We start from the raw sequence: 20,481 nt of genomic DNA, 5'->3' as shown, positions 1-20,481 counted from the left end.
GCCTAACCAGCACTGGGGTAGAGATAAAAACTGGTAACTGCTACCTAAAAGTGAAGACCTTCGAGAGGAATAATGGAAAACACTGAAAACAGATGAAACAGTAAGTGTAAGAGTAGCATTCCTGCATTCATTATACATGGTTTCTGAATATCATAGATGTTGAAGTATCTAGGATCTATTTTTAGAAATAACTGAGTATGATTCTGGTTCTAAATGAACTTCAGGAAAACTCATCTTTGCCTGGTACTTACAAAGGGTTGTGGGGCACATTATTTAATCTCACTGGTGTCTCTGGCAGCTTCCCTGCTGGAAAGGAAAAAGCCCTCCTCGAACCTCTGGGACACTGTGATGAGTTCATTAAGGTTTGAATGGCCTTATTCTACTGCTTTAGACCAGATTGGTGTTAAAGATGATTGAAAATATATGGCCTCAGGGCTGTTAGTGTGTGGGAGAGATTCATATCCTACAGAAAAGTTGTGGGCAGAACCTGCTTCCTGCACCAGCAGCAAAAATGAAGATGAGAACTTGTTCATATCCAGGTCAAGGCTTGCACAGCTGGCACCTCAGGAAGTTTCCCTGTGGCTATGTAAGCTGTAGAGGTGCAATACTGGGTCCCACAGATGTCAGCAAGAACACTCATAAGCTGGGTTTGCTGACACCAGACATGGCTCAAGTGGAGCTGAGGGATCCTGAGCGTGCAAATTGAATAACTCATACACAAAGGCCCTGGGAAAGAATACAAAAAATTAAAAATTATATTTTTCTTACTGTTCCTGTTCAAATTTAATTGTGCTTCTGGCTTTCTTTTGCTGTCCTTTAAATTAATTAGAGATATCTTTATATGAAGGAGGAACAGAATTCCACCGTTTGCTTTGTTTGGTGCAGGTAGCTGGATATGCTGGCATAGAACAAAGTACCTGGACAGTAGATTATGTCTTTATTATGTTTTATACAAAAATTAAACTCCATTTGAATGTTTTGGAGTTTTGTATTACCTTTGCTTGTTTCTTGCATGCAAATGAGTAAAATGTGGATACAGGGAACCAGAGGTTTGAAATAATTTCTGACACATGACAGTCTCTCTGTATTTGATGGACTAAAGGATGGAAAACTGTGCTAGGTGCCCAATTGTGTCACGTTTCTTCCATCAAAATGTTCTGGGTCAGCTCTGATAGAGTGGCTAGGAGTGGTTTCTTTTAAGTTTAAGAAAGCCACAAATAGGATATATTTGCATTTCCACATCTAGCACTTTTCGTTTTAATGTAGAATCATGTCCAAACGTGTTTTTATCTAAGCCTTATTAGACAGAGATTGATAATCTTCTGTATGAATTTTTTCATGGGGTTTTTCTTGTGCATATGCTGGTTCAATGATGCATTTTCATATGAAACACATAAAGCTTTTCTAAGCAAAAATAAAAGCACAGAAAATCCAAATCAGTTCAATTACACTTGCAGATTAAAATAAAGCTGTAATATATATCTATTGTATTGAAATGCTAACTCTATGAATTTTTGATCTTCTTTAAAAATGTAAAAGTTTGATTTGATTAGATTAGCTCTGGAGTAATCTACACTGAATAAATCTTCCTTTCATGTGGTATGTCAGTGTTTGTAGTGGGTTTGTACACACGGCTTTTGCCATTATTTTCCAGGCAATAAAAGCAGCCATGCAGAAAAGCCACCCATAAATGTCAGAAAACAGAGATATTTTGTTGCATTCCAAGGGCTTTGAAGGTCAAGTTCAATTCAGTTAGCTCACCCAGCATGAGAGGAGCGTGATACGGTGATGGAATGTGTGTTTGGGTAGGATGTATATGTTACCGTCCCTGTACTATTCTATCAGGATAACAGATCAGTGGGAGATTAAACTTTACTGCTTGGAAGAATTTCTTTTGGAAACCTATCAATTTTTACGATTTTCTCTAGCTCCTATTGAGATGCTGTGCAGAAATAATGAATCCAGAGAATTTACAGCTTTTATCACAATGGAGATTGACTCCTGATTGTGGCTTTTGGGTGCCATTCAACTGCATGTATTCACAAAATAGGGCTCAGATCGTGGATTTTATTGTAAATATGAAATTGTGTTTTGCTTTCTTCTGATGAAAAGTAGTTTGTATAAAAATGGTTTCCTAATTCCTAGAAGTGACAGATCAGCACAAAAGGCAAAGTTTTCCCACTCCTAGGAATGTGTTCTGCCATGTCCCACTGCAGCTCAGTGCTTTGTGGTTACCTTCCCATGCCATGCCCTGCTTTTTTACCTCTTTTTATAAAGAGGAGACATGATCAATAAAGCTCATAATTAAGTTGAGGGCACTACCTTGATCAGTGCTTTTATTGAGTTTCAGTGCCCTGATTTAAGGAGCTCCCCAGTCGACAGAGGGATATGTCATCAACTGCTTGAGCAGTATGTGAGCAGTTGTGGTGTTTTGTAACTGCAATGCTGCATATTCTTTGCTATCTGGAGAGTCTCCCTTGTGGTGGCTTCTGATAACCTCTTGCTCATATCTAAGGATGAATAATGAACAGGCTCCTTCCTGTAGAAGGAATACAGTTGTATTAAATAGGCAAGAAATGCTGTTTAAATTCCTGCTGGTTTGCAACATTTTCCTGGAATTGTATGAACAGAAGTGAGTAAAGCAGGGGCAGATCATGCCACTACCTGAAAGAAATCTCTCTGCCAAAAATGTACAGGTCATTTGCCCCTCTGTGTTGGTACAGACACTGCATTGCTCAGTGCAATTTAACATGTAGGCCTGCCTCCTATTTTTCATTGGGATCATAAAATAGTTGGATGTGCTGCTATGAGCATGCAGTGTTTAACACAGCTGATCTGCATCCTAGATGAAAAGCTCTGTTCTGTAGTGCTGTGATAATAATATGATTGTTAATGTTTCCACTAAAAGTGCCAGGCTGGGTTCTGCATGTCTTCATCCAAACACACCCCATAAGCCCCGACCCTATTCCATCAGTGTCCTATAGTGTATTGCTCTTATGCTGGAACATGGACTCCTTAGGCAGAATGGAGCCTAATGCAAATCCCACATCCTTCACGTGCCTGCATTTGCTCAAAGATTTGGTGCCCTGAAGGTTTTAAGTCCTCAGAGAGGATTCTGCCATGCTGGTATCCTGCTTTTTGGTTGGTGTTTTTTTTTTTTTTTTTTTTGTTTCCTCAACCCCTTTTTCTAAGCTTCCAATAAAGAAAACACTATCCAGAAAAGAACAAGAATTAAGCTGGGAGAGTGTTTTTTCCCCTCACTAAAAGTAGCATGTGTCCAGCTATATGGCAGAAAATTTCAGATTCCCATTACAAAATAGCTGGTTTCAGCCAAGACTTCTCTGTAATTAGGTCGTGCTTTTTATCAGCTATAAATGGTTAAGCCTATTGGAATGTTACTCAACATGCCAGGAGCAGACAATGCTTGGAGGCATTGAATAATACATTTTGCTTTTCTGATGATGTATGTGGCAGTTATGTATGGATGAAGTGGGCTGGAACAGGTTTATCCGAAGTAAACAGGGAGATTTCCATGTCTGATGGAAAACAAACTGCCAAAACAATTTTGAGCCCAGGTTTCCCTGCTTTGTGTAAAAGGCTGTCCATAGAGGCTGCTCTTGCCTCCTCCCAACCCAGGACAACATTCCTACAGCTGTGCTGGAGTGTCTCTTGGTCAAATGTAAAAGGAAAAAAAAGAAGCAAAAGGAAAAAAAGAGAAGAGATTACAAAGGATCTCCTACAGCCTGGCTGAAGTGCATCATCTCTGCTTAAGAACAGCTTCTTTCTAATTCAGTTGCCCTCTTTTTTTTTTTTTTAAAGAAGACCAATGTGTAAAAACTTCTTTCTCTGCTCTCTGAACTTGGACCTTTGCCTGGTGAAGAAGGTGTCTAGCACTTGTATATTTTTATATTTCAGAGCAAAGCCAGCCTTTCATTCAGCCAGACCTTAAAGAGTCCTTATGGCTCCTCACACTAAACAGGGTTTTCATCCCTGTGTCTGGAAGAAGGCGTTCAACTCCACTGTGTTAGGGTGCCCTGGCTGGTGAGGGTGCAAGACTAAAATCAGTAGTGATTCCCTGCTTCTGTTTTTCTTTTCATGCTTAAGAGCAGCAGGTGCATTGCATAAACTGGCCAAGAGGGCATCCAGAGCAACTTTCCAAAAGTGCTGTCCTACCAAAGAATAGTGTGGGATGAAGCTGGTGTGAAGGGCCAGAGCAAGAGTCTTGCCAAGTAACAGCCTGGGCAAGATCTCTTTTGTCTTCCAGTGTTAAATGGCTTTTAGAAGGAAATAGGCATGGTGTCAATTTTTTGTTAATTTCAAGTCCAGTGTGGCATCTTTACAGAAGAAAATTCAGTGGAGAAAGTCTGGGCTTGTCCAGATGGTGGTAGGCAATTCCATTTCATTTGTGTGAATTTCTGGTTATGCAGTTTTTGCTCTGTAGCATAAACTTTCCCCTGCAGGCAGAAGTGAGCTGCAGGCAAGTGAAGGTTTCCAGCAAAAGGCATTTTCTTCACAGATGTGCAGCCTGAGAATGTGGGGTTGTTACAACATTTTATTTACTTTCATTTCTTCTGCCCCTGGGCTGCTGTCAAATGTTTAATTTTATTTTTCTGATTATTATTTTCTTTCTTATCTAGAATTTAGTACTTCCAGAGGTTACATCCCAGTGTAGTATTTACTAAACATACAGGTATGTGATTAATATCCATTCCTCCTGCTGCATACCAATCACACTAATGATTTTACTGCTGTGAGCAAAAATTGAATTTATTTCACTTTCACTTTAGAAGCCATCACATTACCTTTCCTGTGAGGTTTTTGAAACAAGAAATTGAGCATTTCTGGTATTTCATATAGAATAGCAAAGAAATGCAATAGACTTTTAATAACTACATCTTTTTTCAAGTATAAAGACCTGCTGACCAGAGGTCTGCTGGTATTTTATTGTCTTCTAAGAATCTTTCTGGATGCATTTGTGGGGCTTTTTGTTGTTGTTTTTCTACTGGTTTATGCATTTTTTAGTCTACTTCTGGTTGAAAGAATCAACTTTTTGAAAGGGATTTTCATGAAAATGTTGGTAGCAGTTGAGTGTCTTTCAGAATGCTTATGAAAATCCCTCAGTTGTAGATTCAGTCTTAGGATGTTGCTGATCATGGATCTTTATATATTTCTCGAGAGGAGAGAGAGAGGTCATCTAGGTGAGGTATATCTGGCAGGATAAGAGTTAATACTCGCATAAGCGTGTTTTTTTCTTTGAACTTTTTCTCAGCAGGTGAAAAACTGCTACAATCAGGTACTGCTTCAATAAGTAGTAACACCCAACTGCCAAGCTGAAAGACCACAAATTCTTGTACCAGCAGTTCTATTATAGGGAAGCGTATGTCAGCCTGTGTGTGTGTCTGAAAGCTTGCCAAGGTATTGATAAGAAGAGCTGGGCAATAATCCAGCACCAGAAAAAACCCCCAGATCACCATTTGAGAGCTGTACTGCAGAGGCTTTTCTTTTTTTCTCCTTTTAAATACTATTTTATCATGCAGAGACTATATTAGTTTATATAATATGCATCTACAGCTACTGATGAAGTTCACTGTCATTGTGAAGGACATCAGTGAATCAGTAACTGCAGTTTTAGATTAAATATTCTTAACAGATCTTATAGAATGAAAAATCAACAAGCTTATTTAAAGTGTGCTTTGCTGCCATGGGGATTTTATGGGGATAGATCTTTTAAATTACTGGACAGCTTTCAGCTGCAGTATAAAATCAAGTAGCAGATGAGCCAAAGGCATGCCTTGCTCAGAAGTTTAGGTTGCTTTGGTGGTACTGCGACCTTGTGGTGTGTGAGACTGGGGCTGTGCTAATGATGTGTTTGTGCCTGGTTGAGTAGAGGCTGCTTGCATAGGGAACCCTGGGCCAGGAGGAGACTGCTGCAGGAAGCACAGATTCAGCTTTGAGTAGACATGAAATGAATAGCAGGAACAGTCACTGTAGGGTATGGGGAGCTCAAAGTGCTGGAGAGCCTGAAGGGATAAGAGTATCTCCAGACAAATAAATTCTCCTTCTTATCAGGCTTTGAGTTTAGGGCAAGAGGGAATAGTGAGACAAAACAATTCCTGAAATCTGGCAATGCTTTCCAATTTGAAGGGCTCAGAATCATTGGGGCTTTTCAAATGTAGTGATTTCTTATGCATGGTGGCATATGGACAGCCTTCAAAATACTTCAACAATTACTCCTTGAAACTTGGAAGTTCTTCACCTTACATAATTTCATATTATTACCTAAATAAGTGTGCTCTTTCTGATGGGAATGCTGTATGTAATAAAGTTGTGCAGTTACCTGAGACTAATAATAGGAGTTTACATATAGGAGGATTATCTCTTATATAAGGTTTTTAATACAGACTGCTGCTGCTACATCAATTATTTGGACTGTGCTGATTCCCATTTTGTTCATTGCTCAGGTCTTACCCCAGTAAGCCTGAACCCATTCTACAGAGTTTTGGCTCTAATGAGATATGTATGAACATGTGAGCTGCTACAAACCTAGACACACCACCCGTGCAATGTGAATCATCGTGAAAACTGGATTATGTAACAGGTTTTTAACAAATGACAACAACACAAGAGGTACAATGAGCTGTGTTTTGAGAGCCCTTGAGCTGCCTTAGCTATAGAAAAGGCCAGTGCTCCTGCAGAGAAGGCTGAAAGAAGTAATGTGTCTTCTATTCATGCCTTTTTAAACACCATACTCCTAAAACACTGTCCTGATTCAGGGTGCCTTCTTACAAGAAGCACTCTTCAGCGTAAAACTCACATGTTTCTTTCATTGTATCTCTTCTATCTATTTTTAGGTACTCTGCGTTTCTGGCCTTACTTCTTTATCGCTGAACTTCATTTTTGCTCTTAATTCTCAGCTTCCTGGCTGCTTACATTCCAGTTTAGCAAAGATGTCCTTTTCCAGAAAAAACAACAAAGAAGTTGCTTTAATCTTAATTTTACTGGTTTTTGAAGCAAAACCAGATCTTACTTGTGATATAACCCCTACCTGCTTTCTTCTTTCCTCCTGAGAGAGAAACACTGACAGCAATCTCCTGTGAGTCTTTGAACATATTCAGGTTAACTTTCACTTCTGGAAGAGAAGAAAGTAAATCTTCAGCTACCGATTTTATGCAAATGATGTTTGACACATGACTGTTTCTAGAAGGATCTTTGCTATATAGTCTTACTCTCTCTTTGAAAACTTCTAGGACCCCTGCTTGATTATCTCTTCCACAGCCCTGTTAGAGGGAGTTTCAGGACAAAAGAAAGAGCTGGAAGGCATTTTTTTCCAATACCAGTGAAATCAGTAAGGTATACTGAACTAGAGTGCTGAAAGAATTTCATTTAATGCTCTGTCGTAACAGAAAGTAGCACTTAAATGGGATGCTCTAGACTATAAAAGAGAAAATTAAATAAAACTATTTTTTACATATAGGGGTCTAAAAAATGAAACAAACTCAGCAAGTGTAGCCATTATTGTTTTCAATTGGTATTATACTTGAGTAAAAACTGAAACCCTGCATCAGTCCTATAATAAGAGTAGTACAATGTGCAGAGACATTAAAAAAGTGATTGAGTTACTCACTGTGCCTGTAAAGGTAGGTACTATGAAAATAATACAATATTACTGCATATTGTGTCATCTAGAGACCCAAAGCCCTCACATAAGTCTTTACCTTTCATTTGTCCTTCCAAGCTCGGTGCTGCCATGTATCTATAAAAATAACAGAAAGAATGAGTACTGTAAAAAGTCAATTTATGAAAAAAGGTTTATTTGCAATTACTCTTTGGGGCATGGTTCCTACGGTACTTTACTGGAATCTTCCATAATATCATATTCAACTTTGTCTTTTAACAAATTCAGGCAGTTACTTTTAATAGATATGATAAGCCTGAAAAACAAAATAGTTCTAGAATGAAACTTTAGGAGTTAAGTAAAAATCTCCCTCTGGTGAGTTCTTTGTGATCTTAGGGAAGTTGCTTTCAGCCTCAGTTTATGCACCTGTGAAATGGGTTTTTACTGTTAAACTCACTACGATGGGGATTTATTCCTGCTTGTGAAGTGGTTTGATAGTCTCTGCTATATAATACATGCCAAGTGGCAGGGTGCTGTGCTCTGGCTAAAAAGTAGAATAAAGATACTTAGTACAGATCTCAGTAAAATTTACAACTTAAGAAATTATCTTCCTATGCTGGAAATATTTCCTTCGTCCCTCCCTCCTAGACAACTGTATACAACACAAAAAAATGTTTGTGTCTTATTATTCTGTCAGGCATTATTGAACTATAAAAAAACGATCTTGTCATCTCACACTTCTTAACAGATTATAAAAGAAAAATGACTAAAACTTGCTCAGACTGTCAAGTTCCTGCCAAACTGAAACTAATGAATCACCCTGGCACTGGTAAATAGCCAAAACTAGATTATATGAAGCGTATAAATAGTGCTAGGGACCATGTTGTCAAATACATATATTTATACCTTTGAAATTAGTTATTGTTTAATTTCCATGAAGTTTTTAATTAAATTCTATCCAGCAGAGTAGTATGATACTCCTGTTTTTATTTCAATTCTTATTTTAACAACGTAGATATAAACTGAAGCCTTAGAAATGTGATTCATGCCTACTACTTACTGATTTTGATATACTAGACAGAATGAGCTTGGTGCTGGAGAAATAACTGACAACACAAGTGGGATGATGCTGTTGTGGGGATTAAGTAAAAAGAATTAGAAGAACCTGTTTAGTTCCAGTGTGTGCTTTTGGCCCTGTGGGGTCTCAGGTATCACAGTTCATGTACTCTGATATCAAAGTTTCTCCTGTTTCTCCTCTTCTACCACTTTTTTTTTTCTTTTTTACACTGGGAATGAGCCTGTAGGTAGACTTCGTTTCATTAACAAAAGGTAAATTCCTTCACTCTTCTGCTGTAGGATCCTGTATTCATGAGAAGAGTAATTTTGTTCTTGCCACTGTCATCTAGGCTAGTCAGCTACTATAGTGAATGAAATAAAATGTAACAAAAGCTAATATACCATGCAAGCCATCCAGCTAAGAAACTCTTTAACGTATGTCTTACTGTGTACTCCTCACTGAGTATGTGAAAAATGGGGAACATTTAAAAGGTGTTTATAACTGAATATACCTTTCTTATGTAAATGTTGTCAATATCAAAATGTCTACATTAAATTAGCTTAAAAAAATATAAAGAATGATTGAGATTTATATAGAGGATATGCCCATGTTAGAGAAACATTTCTTTTGTTAGGAGACTATTTGCATTCATGAGAACTGAAAATTAAGAAGGAATAAGATTTGTTTCTCTGCAGACTTACTAATTAGTGTTGGTTAGCTCTCCCAAATGGTAGGATGTGTGAGTATTTAAAATGTTGATGCAGACAAATTTTGAGACAAATTTCAATTTGATACTCATCCCTATATATAGCTTCAGACTGTCATATCCTAATGACATGTAGAATTTCTGGAGTCTCAAATGCTAAATTTTAAGTTTTATCAGAGGACCAATGACAAAATCCATTTATCTGCAGTAAAGAAGATTTTACAAGAAGCACTTAATGACAAATAGCACTGGGGTTTGGTTGTTTTGTTGTTGTCTTGTTTGTTTTTTTTAATGAGCAGGTAAAGAACATAGGGACTTAAGGGAATCGAGTTACTTTTCGAAGCGCCCTGTAGAATACTCGTGGCCACTGAGCTGACTTCTTTACTTGTTGCTTTAAGAAGGCTAAACTCCTGGAAATATGTCCTTTGGTGTTTTTTAATATTTTTACAGTGAAATTTATAGAGGCACTGAAATGCCAATTTGCAGTAGTCTTTCCCACAGAGAATGCCTATTGTTGGATCTCATGCCTTCAACAAAAATTGCAGGGGAACTGAATACTTAATATGAACGTCCTTTGTACAAGTTGATAAGTAAACATTGCGTTTGCATATGGCTAGATTTTTTTTTTCCCCCAAAAACAATTTTAAAAGATTCCTTAATTCCTTTCTGTTGTAACAATTCCTTTCTCTCATTTGAATGTTCTCATTACTGCAGATTCTTTCTGGCTAAGCAACACACAGAGAAAAATCCTTCCTGTTTTCCTTTTCAAACAATATTTTCTTACATAAAAAAATAAAAGAAGGCCACAATTTTTCTTTTATCTGGTAGTACAGTGCATTTAAAGAAAAGAAATATAAAAATGAGGCAGCATCCTAGTGAAGGCCAAGAAATCTAGCTACACAATCTGAATTCCTCTCAGGGCAAGGGCTGTTTAGAACTACTTCGTGTGAGAAGCACATAAAGCTGATAGAAATGTTTTCAAGTTCAGAACAGATCTGCACAAAATAAAGGAAGTAAAAAGTGGTATTCAATAAACCAGGAGATAGGATATGTGGAAATCAGGTAGTAGCATCATATAGGGCAGCAATCTTGCTTCCTGCTGTGCATGTTTTGATTGAAACATGCTCATGTATTGGAATGAGACTCTAAATTCCCCTTTAAATATTTGCAGTATTTTAATTCTGATTTGCAATAAATAATATGACTAATCCATGCTCCCTCTCATTGCTTTATGATTATGACTTGCACTGCACATCTTGGCTGCTCTTAGCACTTACAAGTCTCTGATATATAGCTAAATGTTTCTGACTCCATCTGCTACAAAGAGAAGTGACACAGAAGTGCTCCCCAGCCATTTTATTGCAATTTAATGTAAATCTGTTATAATGCAGATGATGAAAAGTGCAGTGGCTTCCATGAATTCTGAAAGCTGCGATTGGGTTGTGGCTGCTGCGCTGCCCTCTGAAGATTTGCTGGGTTTAATTTTACATTGCACAGCCATTAGCTGACTGAGGTTCCTCACTGAATCACACTGCCACAATACTTCTTCATCCTCCCCTTCCTTTTCTCCTCACAGTGACCTCATTCACCCAAGTTTTCCAGCCCAGTCTCTCATTGCTTTTATCTTGTAAATTGTAACCTCCCAATACATCAGAACACAGAGCCATGCAATTGACCCCTGCAATGGACTATTTTTTTAAACTCTTGTGTGGGGGAATATTGTAACATACCTTTGAATTTGCTGTGGGCTCGTTGTGATTCTCACTGTTGTGCAAAGAACAGATTCATCTTACCTCGTTTCAATGAGAGATTGCCTTTACCATTGTATCACGTGTGGTCTTATTGCCATTGTGCAAAACGAGTGGTGTGAAATATGTTCTGTGCTGGTTAGTTGGTGGTATTTGTAGATGGGAATTGGGGTGATCAGATCCTGTCATCCAGCATTAAGTGTTATTATACATTCATGTATAGGCCCTTAGGCAAATGACTTTTTTTCCCCTGTATTTTCTGTAAGTGTTACTGTTTAGAATGATAGAATTACATTCAGTAGAGTAATTAAACTGTGGCAAATTAGGTAAACCTAGAATGTAATTAAAGTACAGTAAAAACACCTGTAAATGATAATTGTTTCATTCCCTCAGGGAAAATGTGAAAATACTCTTTCTGATAGAGTATCGTTACCTAGAATCTTTACACATCCCGACTAACATGTTTTGTCCTTAAGTAATTTGTCTGGAAGTAATTGACTCTGCAGTATTAAAAAAACCAGCTAAAAATAAGGAGAACATCCTATTTCTTACAAGTTTTTCACCTGCAGACTGGGGAGTTACCCAGGGAAAAAGTTGTGGTCTTTCTATGGTTACGTTCTCCTGTCCACCAACTGGATGGGGTAGAGGTGAAAGGGAAAGACTAATTAATTAGGTACAGGCTTCAGATCTGGTACATATTTATAATGGAGGTCATCTTGTCCAAGATAATAATGCCTTACTTTGTAAATTCATGAACCTGGAATAAGGCAGAATGTGGTGCTGACTTCACCAACAATTTATTCTACAGTATTTAAAGCTAGAGCATGAATTCTGTTGCCTGGAATGATCTGCAGTGATGGTAATCTTCCCAGTAAAATTTGTGTGGTGTCACTGCAGATGACATTTTCCTTTTGTGTATTGTCATGTCTAGAGAACTGATGATTTTGAGTGGAGACTTTGGTGTGGATGTTTATTTAAAATCTTCATTCCAAATGCAAATTAAATTTAAAGTTGATAGATGTTTTTTGAAACTTTAAAAAAAAGGCTGTTTTTTTGTGAGCAAAACTGGCTCATTTGCAACCAGTTCTAAAAGAAACTCTGCAAATCTCTGAAATGCAAATCTATTGAAATAAAACAATCCAGTCACCTGCCTCCTTGTGCTCCTGCAGCAAGGTGACTACCAGAGGAATAATTTCACATAAAGCTTTCTCAAGTGTTTTTCCTTCATCCTACAATTGAAGATATGTATTTTAAAATTAAAATTGACTCTAGACTTTAATAATTTATTTCCTTTCTTCTTTTCATTACAGAGAAAGTCCGTTGTTGCTGTGAGTTTCATTGCAGCATTCCTCTGTCTGATCATCGTTCGTCTCACAAATGAAGTAACTTTCCCTTTGATCCTAAACTGCTTTGGACAAACCAGTGTCAAGTGGATCCCATTTTCTAATGGCCAAAGGCAGCCTCTGAGAACTCATTATGGATATATAAATGTAAAAACACAAGAGGTAAGACCTGGTTTTAACAGCCTGGCAAAATGGACCAGTAGGTTTCTTTTTCTCCAATTCCATCTAATACTTTTTTACAACCTGCCCAGTGTGAAAACTGAGCAAGAGTGTTTCTGAGCAAAGTGGCTATTTTAGAAATCTGCTACCACTTAAATGACTTTTGAAATTTTAAAAATTTCTGTCATGTATGCAGTGGAGAGAGCAGTGAACTGGCCTCAAAATCACCCTTGATTGAGTGAAAACTTGTTTATACAAACAAGAAAATCTTTCAGATTAATTTCAATCCTTCAGTCCCTCTAATGCAAATGGAAATTTTCTCATGTTTATTGTAATAAGGTCCTAAAAATGTCTAATTTTGCCTAGGCTTCCCAAAGAAGAAGTAGCTTATTTGTGTCTATATGGGCATGAAAGAAGAAAAGGGAGTGATTTGTTAAATGAGCATATGTGAGTCTAGAAAATGTGTAAAGCTGGAGGTTTACTGGATTTTTCTGGATGTATTAATACTTCATAGCTATTTCAAAGCCAGGTATGTATTTCCATTCTGTACTTTAAAACTCATTGATGTGTGTGGGGCGTGCCCAGCCCCTGCCCTGGAGGGAGGCCTGCTGAGATAAGGAGGTTGCATTACCTCCCAGTAAGATCCCCTTGGAAAAGGCAGCACTTCCTGGTGAGGGTGAGAGAAAAACGGAACCATGAGCCTCTGGGAGACCCTAGGTAGATTCTTTGTAACCCATTGGCTTCTACCCTCTCACATCCACCCTCGTATCCCTATAAGAGCTACCCTGTTCTCCCTTAGAGATCGGAGAGCTCGTCCCTAGCCTACCCTTCGTAGGGCGCAGGACAAATAAAGCTGCCCCATGCGGAACCGCCAAAGGAGCCTCTCATCTCTCTCCTCCTGGTCTGGCCTGGGGTTGCCTCACAGAGCAAGAGCTGAAATCACTCTCAGTGAATCACTAAAGAGCTGGCAGCCTGCTGAGACAGGCACCCCTCTGCAGAGGCACCCCGGCGGCTGAGGGAACACCGCAGACCTCGGGGGGACTGTCCCTTGCAGGACGCTCTCTCTGGGTCGGTCACAGCTTCCCGGGTCTGAGCCACAGACCCCAACCCGGCCACGATAGATGTGTATCTGCTTTGCAGAATACTTGCTCTGTGATAAAAATACTTGTCTGACAAAATTAAGTTTTACAGGGACTCCTGCTTTAAAGTGTCTTAGTTGTCAAAATTTCTAGAGCCACTGTTGGGTTTTGGTGGTGCATTTTCTTCAGACTTTTCCTCTCTCTTTGTAGTATTTGTAAAGTGGAAACTTTCAAAATAAGGTAACATAAAAAATGAACTCTTCCTGTGGTTTGTGATCAGTTATAGCATTGTCAGTCATGAGAAATACTATCAGACTTCCACTAACTGCTAGTTATTTTTTTCTACAAAATTGCAATTATTAATGAGTGAAATTCATTTACATAACAGCTTTTATAGAGACTGAAAATACTTTACCACTTCATTGTATTTAGTCCTGGAAGTGTATTGGACTAGCTAGTTATTATCCTACCTTTAGTGGGTTAAATACAAAAAGCAGAATGAGAGGCAGTTTTTAGGAGGCAGCTTCTTTTAAACTTATGTAGCTTTTAATCACTGTCCCTGTAAGATGCAGCACTATTTTGGAAGCCAAAGTACGTTATCGATAAAGCAGAAAAAGGACAAGCACCTGAGAAGAAAACTGTTCAGATGTGAATCGTAGTCCCAGTGAAAGGAATGGGAGGTGCTGTTGAGCACAAAAGGGTTAAGGCTTCATCCAGCATCTTCATCCCTCTAGATATGAGAGGGCAGCATGTTCTGCATGTCCCTGGGTTGTTGGCACAGTGGCAGGCATGGAATCTGAATGAGGTAGAGCTGCCACGGTCACTTGATCACTATCAGTCTGAACTGATAACTGGAGAGGAGGGGAGCTTGCTGATACATTTTTATTCACCATTGCCTTCATCAGAGGTTAGAAGTAGTTTATGAGGGCCTTAATTCATTCTTAAATTTGATAACACGCTTGGAAGTTCTAACACTAAATGGAAAGGAGTGTCCTGAAAGTTGGTGACTGGTATCGAGTAGTAAGACATTTGTCTCAATTTAGCTTAGGTCATGAAGGACTCCTTAAACTTAGTAATTTTAGTTGTTTTCCCTGTCGTATTTTCAGATTACGTTAATATTTGCTAATTAAAATGATAATGAAGAACCTGAACATGGCTTGCTTATTGTAAATGGACTAACTTTTGACTTAATTGTTCCCTGTGCGAGGGAACTTTTGTTGTGCTGCTCATGTGAAAAGCTTTTACCCAGTTCCTAACTCACACTCATAGCTTTCTCAGACTATGATTTTTAGAACACAGATTGCCTTGTCAGATAAGCATTTTTATACTACTTTTATTAAAATAGCCAGAAAATCTCAATTATTCATAGAGATTAAAAGCACTGATCACTCATTGCTTTGTTGTGTCAAATACATCAAATTTCTGCTCATTTCATAAAATTAAGATTATATTTTCTAGGTTTTTGTGCTGCTGTGGTATGTAAGATAAGCAGAAAAGTCCACTCTGTGAGACAAGCTAATGCCCCAAACAGATGTGGCCAAGTTTTTTGCAAAATAGAATGCATGGTGTCTCGTCAATGGGCAAGGACCAAATGGTGTGGGGAAACAATACCGCTGTGAATTACCAGGAAATAAAGTGAGGGAAGGGAGGATAGGAGAGAAGGCTTTTAAAGATGTGAGTTTTGGCTTTTTCTCTTCTCTTTTATTGAGGGAATCTTTTTACACCTGCTGGATGTGCTCATATCCTCCTAGAGTGTCCTTTGAATCCTGTCACCCCACCGTTGTCTCCTGCTGTCTGATAGCACTCCATCCTGTTCCTCAGCCACTTCCAAAATCCTTCTTCTTTTCTTCACATTCGTTCTGCTCTCCTTTACCCGTTCTCTCAGGGTGCACTCTAAAGTCTGGCAGCATACAGCATGCCAGGGCTCTCTGATCCCAACTTCTCAGCGTTCTTAAATACTTGAATATACAAGGTCATCGAACCGGAGGAACTAGGGTCATTTGCCACCAACCCAGTCAGTCATCTGAAGTGACAGGGAAGCTAGAAAATCTAGAATGAACTACTACTCTGCCTTTCCTGTCTCTATTGCATGCTTACTTTCTGAAGAAAAAGGAAAACCAAAACAAACCAAAAAAGGCCCAAACCCCAAAATTTTAATCCATAGCAATAAAATACTAAGTTAGAAGGAGCTGATTTGTTTTGGGGTAAGGCTTAGTGGGATGAGACTTGAAAAATCTTATGAGATGATGGAAAATCAATTACTTGGTTAAAGTGGTAGTGATCAATCATTTGTATTAAAAAAGATCAGGAAATACGATGGTATGAACATTAGTGTTTATCTCAAAAAACAATGATGTGGCTGTTATTAGGTAGGATCAGAATAATGCTGTAAAGACATATTTCAAGGGTGTTGTGTATTTGACTTGACAGTGTAATATTGTGGAATTTTTATTATTAAAAAGTCTGAAAAAAATTTAAGATTACTAAACCTAGATTGTATGTGAGTATTTAATATAAAATGCAAAGAGAGACATAACTTAATCTGCAATTAAGGCTGTACATAACACAGGGTTGTTGCTATGGTTTCCTTGATTTGTAGCCATAGCAACAGCTTTGGAAAAACTGTCTTTATGTACAGTAAATATATTAGATTTGAAATACAAATAGATATGAAGTGTTGTATATACCGGGCCATTATGTCTAGACACATTTTAGTTTCACTTTTGAGATATTTCTGAAATAGAGGATTCTTCACCTAGAAAATTTGCATCCAGAGCCCACCCTCACTCTCCTCAGTAGAAAAGGATCTTGTAGTAGCCCTCCATGATGTGATCTCTTTCCCCTTTTCAATATCCACATCCGAGGTCACTCCTTGAGATTTGTGGGAAATTATGCCTGTCTGTTTTGCAGTATTGCTGTCTTGCTCAATACATGAATTTTGACCTTTCAGTGAGAAGGAGGTATATGAGCAAGATGACCTTTCCATCCCTTATTTCCTCCACTTTGTGCCTATGGATTTTTGGTGAGAAGTCCCATGAAATCTGTCTTTAGGAAATGTCATGCCTATCATGCGTTAGTTATTTTTATCCTATTCCTGGTGATTTTTTTTCATAAAAAATATTAATTTGCTACAACTCCACAGTAGTTACCTAATTGAAACCTATTGTCATTGGAATGAACTTCACCCCCTACCCACATCAAGCTGATGTAATGACTCTTTTTGTATATCAAAAATGGGGAAGCAGATAAAAAGAAGCAGGTAGAGAAAATATAACCTTCCTCCTTCTTTCATACCATTCCTACTCTACAAAGAATTCTAGCAAAATTAATGAACATCATGTATTTAAATTGCAGCATTATGATATCAATTTAAAATCCATTAGCAGTCTGAAACTTTATGCTAGGCAAGTCTAATAGTGTTCTTGGATATTTGATTGTGCTTCATGAAAGGTGAATATTGAATAGATTTTTACTCTACCGTCAGTATTAAAATAATACAGCATTTTCCTTCATACGTAAAATCTGAAATATAGCTGCAATAACACTTGAAGCGTAATTATAAAAGTATATTCAAGTACTGAACAAAGATTAAAACCGTTCTTGGAAAAGGCTAAGTTCTGAGATGACCTAAAATCCCTACATTAAACTGCAACTGTGAGATCTAATGGCTTCCTCTAAAATGAATTCTGAGGGAGCAAAGAGCCTTTGTGTCGTGAACATTGAAGAATCTTGCCTTACAGTGATGAGCGCTAGATAAAAGGAATGTGCATTGTAGCACTTAAGACTTTTAAAAAATCCTGTCATAACTGAAAAATTCATCAATACTGTATTGATACTGAAGAAATACATTTGGCTCATATTATCCCATACCATTTTGTCCCTAACCTGAACAGACCTGTGTACAAGCGTTAATTGCTCACCACTTGTGGCACACACAGCTACGAACACTTGTGACTGGATGGCCTAAATCTGGTTCCTTTTTTTTCCATTTCCCCAGAATTTCTGTAGTAGAACTTGACTGGAATGAGTGGAGGTTTCCACAAATAAAATACCACAGATATGAATATAAACAGGAGAAGTTTGCAGACCTTATACATATCTGTGTTGTCCTTTTTATCATTTTTTTTTAAACAGAATAAAGTAAGTACATTTAAAAATTACCTGAAATGTAGAGGTAAAGTAACATAACATGCAGAAATATGGGCTGTGATGTGCTCTGTGACTGTAAGATAAGGCACATAGAATTTCAAAAATAGCAATAAGATAGTTGTCAACATGTTAGAAGCAATCATACGGTGGACCCGCACCAACCATGAGAGACTACCTGCTTAAAAAACTTGAAAAACTAAATTAAAAAATACATGAGGAATGCAAAGAATGTGGTGAATGTTTTAATATTAGTTCTTCTCCAGATATGGGAAGTGAGAAAAATTTTTCAAAAAGACTGACATTTTTGTAAGAAATATTAAAAATAGGTAAAGCTAGCAACCGACCTGGGAAGGTTTGTTTTGCTTTTGTTAGTAATGGATGAAAATGACACTATGAAGAGAAACTTGGAGAATAGCTCTGGGTTTCATGTCAGAAGAGAAGGTTACCAGACTGTGAACTGGAATGGTGTGTTCAGCTGACTCCAGAGATGCTTGTTTCATACTCTTCTTGGAAAAAACTGGGTCCTAGAGAGGCTGAAAAGCTACATCAGCCAAAATTCACTGTGAAAGAAAGCTGCTTTAGTATTTAATTTCTGAACATTGATGACTTCTATCCTGTCTCTTCCTTTAGGATCTTGTTCTATGTTACAACTTAAGAATTCACAGGATATTTTGTTAAGAAAAGGTCATTTGTTTCATAGTAATTTATCATTTATATCCCTTCTTAGACACAGTTTTTTATCAGTTGCACAGTTACTTATTATTTCATCCTCAGAAATCATGTAATAATAATAATAATAATAATAATAATGGAAGTACAACATGCAGTATCTTCTGGATATTTTTTTGCTTCTGTTCTATAAATGGTCAGGAGCAACTTTCTTTGTAAGTATTGCAGAAGGGTTGGTTACATAACATTTTAAATGACAATCACATTGCACGTTACACTTCTGAGAGACATTCATATGGTGGGTTGATGGTTCCTGTCCTCCTGCCTCTCTTGTGTTTTCTGGCTGTACCAGAGCTCCTGTTCCTGGCTCTGGGAGCCATAGGCACACGCTCGGAAATAAAATTCCTGCCAAAGACTTTTAACCACTGAATGAGCAACTCCAGGAGCACATCTTATAGAAACAGACCTCACTAAACCAATTATCACCAGGATCCTCACTGCCCTCTTCCTCTCTCCAACCCCCATTTGGCCTGGAAGAAGAGAGAATTATCAGAATAAGCTGCAAGGTCCACTTGAAACCACTCAGGCTGTTATGAACCTACAGGAGAGAAGGGAACACAGATAATGTGTGTCCTCAGTGGAGTAAATCCTGCCAGCTCAGCCATTTTCCTTCTGTATATATGGAATTAGCTTAGGTTTTTAAAGGTGCCACGACTCTGATGGTGTCTCATGAGGAAAAAGTCAAGTGCCAGGATAAATATATCAAGTATTCTATACAGAGGAATTAAATCTGCTCCACACAGAGCCTCAGTGTGATGAGTCAAGCAGTGCTGCCTGTGTGGCGGCTCTGCTTTAGAAAAAAGAGACTAAGGGACTTGAGAAGAGATTACTATCAGCCAGTGAGCTGTGCCATCAGAAGTCAATCCGTAAAGAATCTGGGCTGGTAGAAATAAATGTCTACGATGCAGTCATGGGCTGGATTGATCTGTTGAATGGAGCTTATAAGTTATATCGCAGAAGGTTACTGCTATCAAAGATTTGCCATGCACCTTGGTTATATATAATTTTCAGAGATTTCTCCCACCTTCTTGAGGATTTTTTTTTAACTGCTACTGAAGGGTAGGGCTATAGCAGCTAATGTTAGTCTCCCTATTGAGAAGGTGCCAGTTGTGTTTTCCATGTGAAAAGTGTGAACAATGTCTCCCCAAATGAGAGATGCAACACCTTGAAAATTGACTGGAGACCATTTGGAAAACAGAGGAAGAGCTGACTTTTGCAGTTAGCGAGCTTGATAGGCGAATTTCTGTCAGCAAAGTTTTATTTTCATTTGAACGGCAGGTAGACCAGAAAAGTGAATGGAGTAGTCTTTTGGACTGGTAAAGAAAAGAGCAGGGAGGTTTGGTGCAATGTCTTCTTGAGTGAGACCAAACCTCTGGGGAAAATAGGAAACATGTAATGAGCAGATGAGAGTGAGGCTTGTCAAGGGAAGGAGGAACTTACTGATCTTACTCTGGATGAGAACTTACTTCTGTTACCATTACATGATTTCTTCTTTTGTCAGTAATAGTTGTCAAATGAAGTATGGGCTGCTTTGCATTAGTGGCAGGCAAGGTGTCTCCTTGGTGTTCCAGTTCATCAGCTGGGAGAGCAGTGCCCTATCATTTTCTCTCTGAATATCCTCCCACTACTGCTTTTTAAAAATGAAGACGCCCTCGTCAAAAGAAACCCAGTGTCACCCTGCTAAGTTTATGCCTGGAGTCCATTTCTCACAGAGATTCAAAGGATTGTATCCTTTGCAGCAAATTGTCACTAGTTTTGGATGTGGTGATGGCAGCTGAGGTACACTCTGTACTGGTGTATAAAATACACCACAGAGTAAAAAGAGTCACTAAAAATGGAATTTTGCTGGTACAGTCGTTCCTACACAAGGGCTTTCTGCTAGCTATGGCAATCAGT

At 38.2% G+C, this 20,481-nt stretch overlaps 1 protein-coding gene across 4 annotated transcripts in view; it reads left to right on the top strand.

Moving 5' to 3' along the window:
* ST6GALNAC3 (ST6 N-acetylgalactosaminide alpha-2,6-sialyltransferase 3) overlaps positions 1–20,481 on the top strand; it is a 216,318-nt gene that overhangs the window by 91,313 nt on the left and 104,524 nt on the right. For all 4 annotated transcript variants that reach the window (XR_007205467.1, XR_007205468.1, XM_048313367.1 and 1 more), the window contains exon 2: positions 12,437–12,631. Coding sequence is in view for 2 of the 4 variants with exons in the window: in XM_048313367.1 (XP_048169324.1) it covers positions 12,437–12,631 (195 nt within the window). In the remaining 2 variants the exon portion in view is untranslated. The remainder of the gene's footprint in view (positions 1–12,436; positions 12,632–20,481) is intronic.

The sequence above is a fragment of the Corvus hawaiiensis genome, chromosome 9 (assembly GCF_020740725.1).
Source record: "Corvus hawaiiensis isolate bCorHaw1 chromosome 9, bCorHaw1.pri.cur, whole genome shotgun sequence".
Classification (NCBI taxonomy): domain Eukaryota; kingdom Metazoa; phylum Chordata; class Aves; order Passeriformes; family Corvidae; genus Corvus; species Corvus hawaiiensis.
The sequence above is the reverse complement of the archived record's forward strand: the minus strand, read 5'-3'. Positions and strand labels throughout refer to the sequence as shown.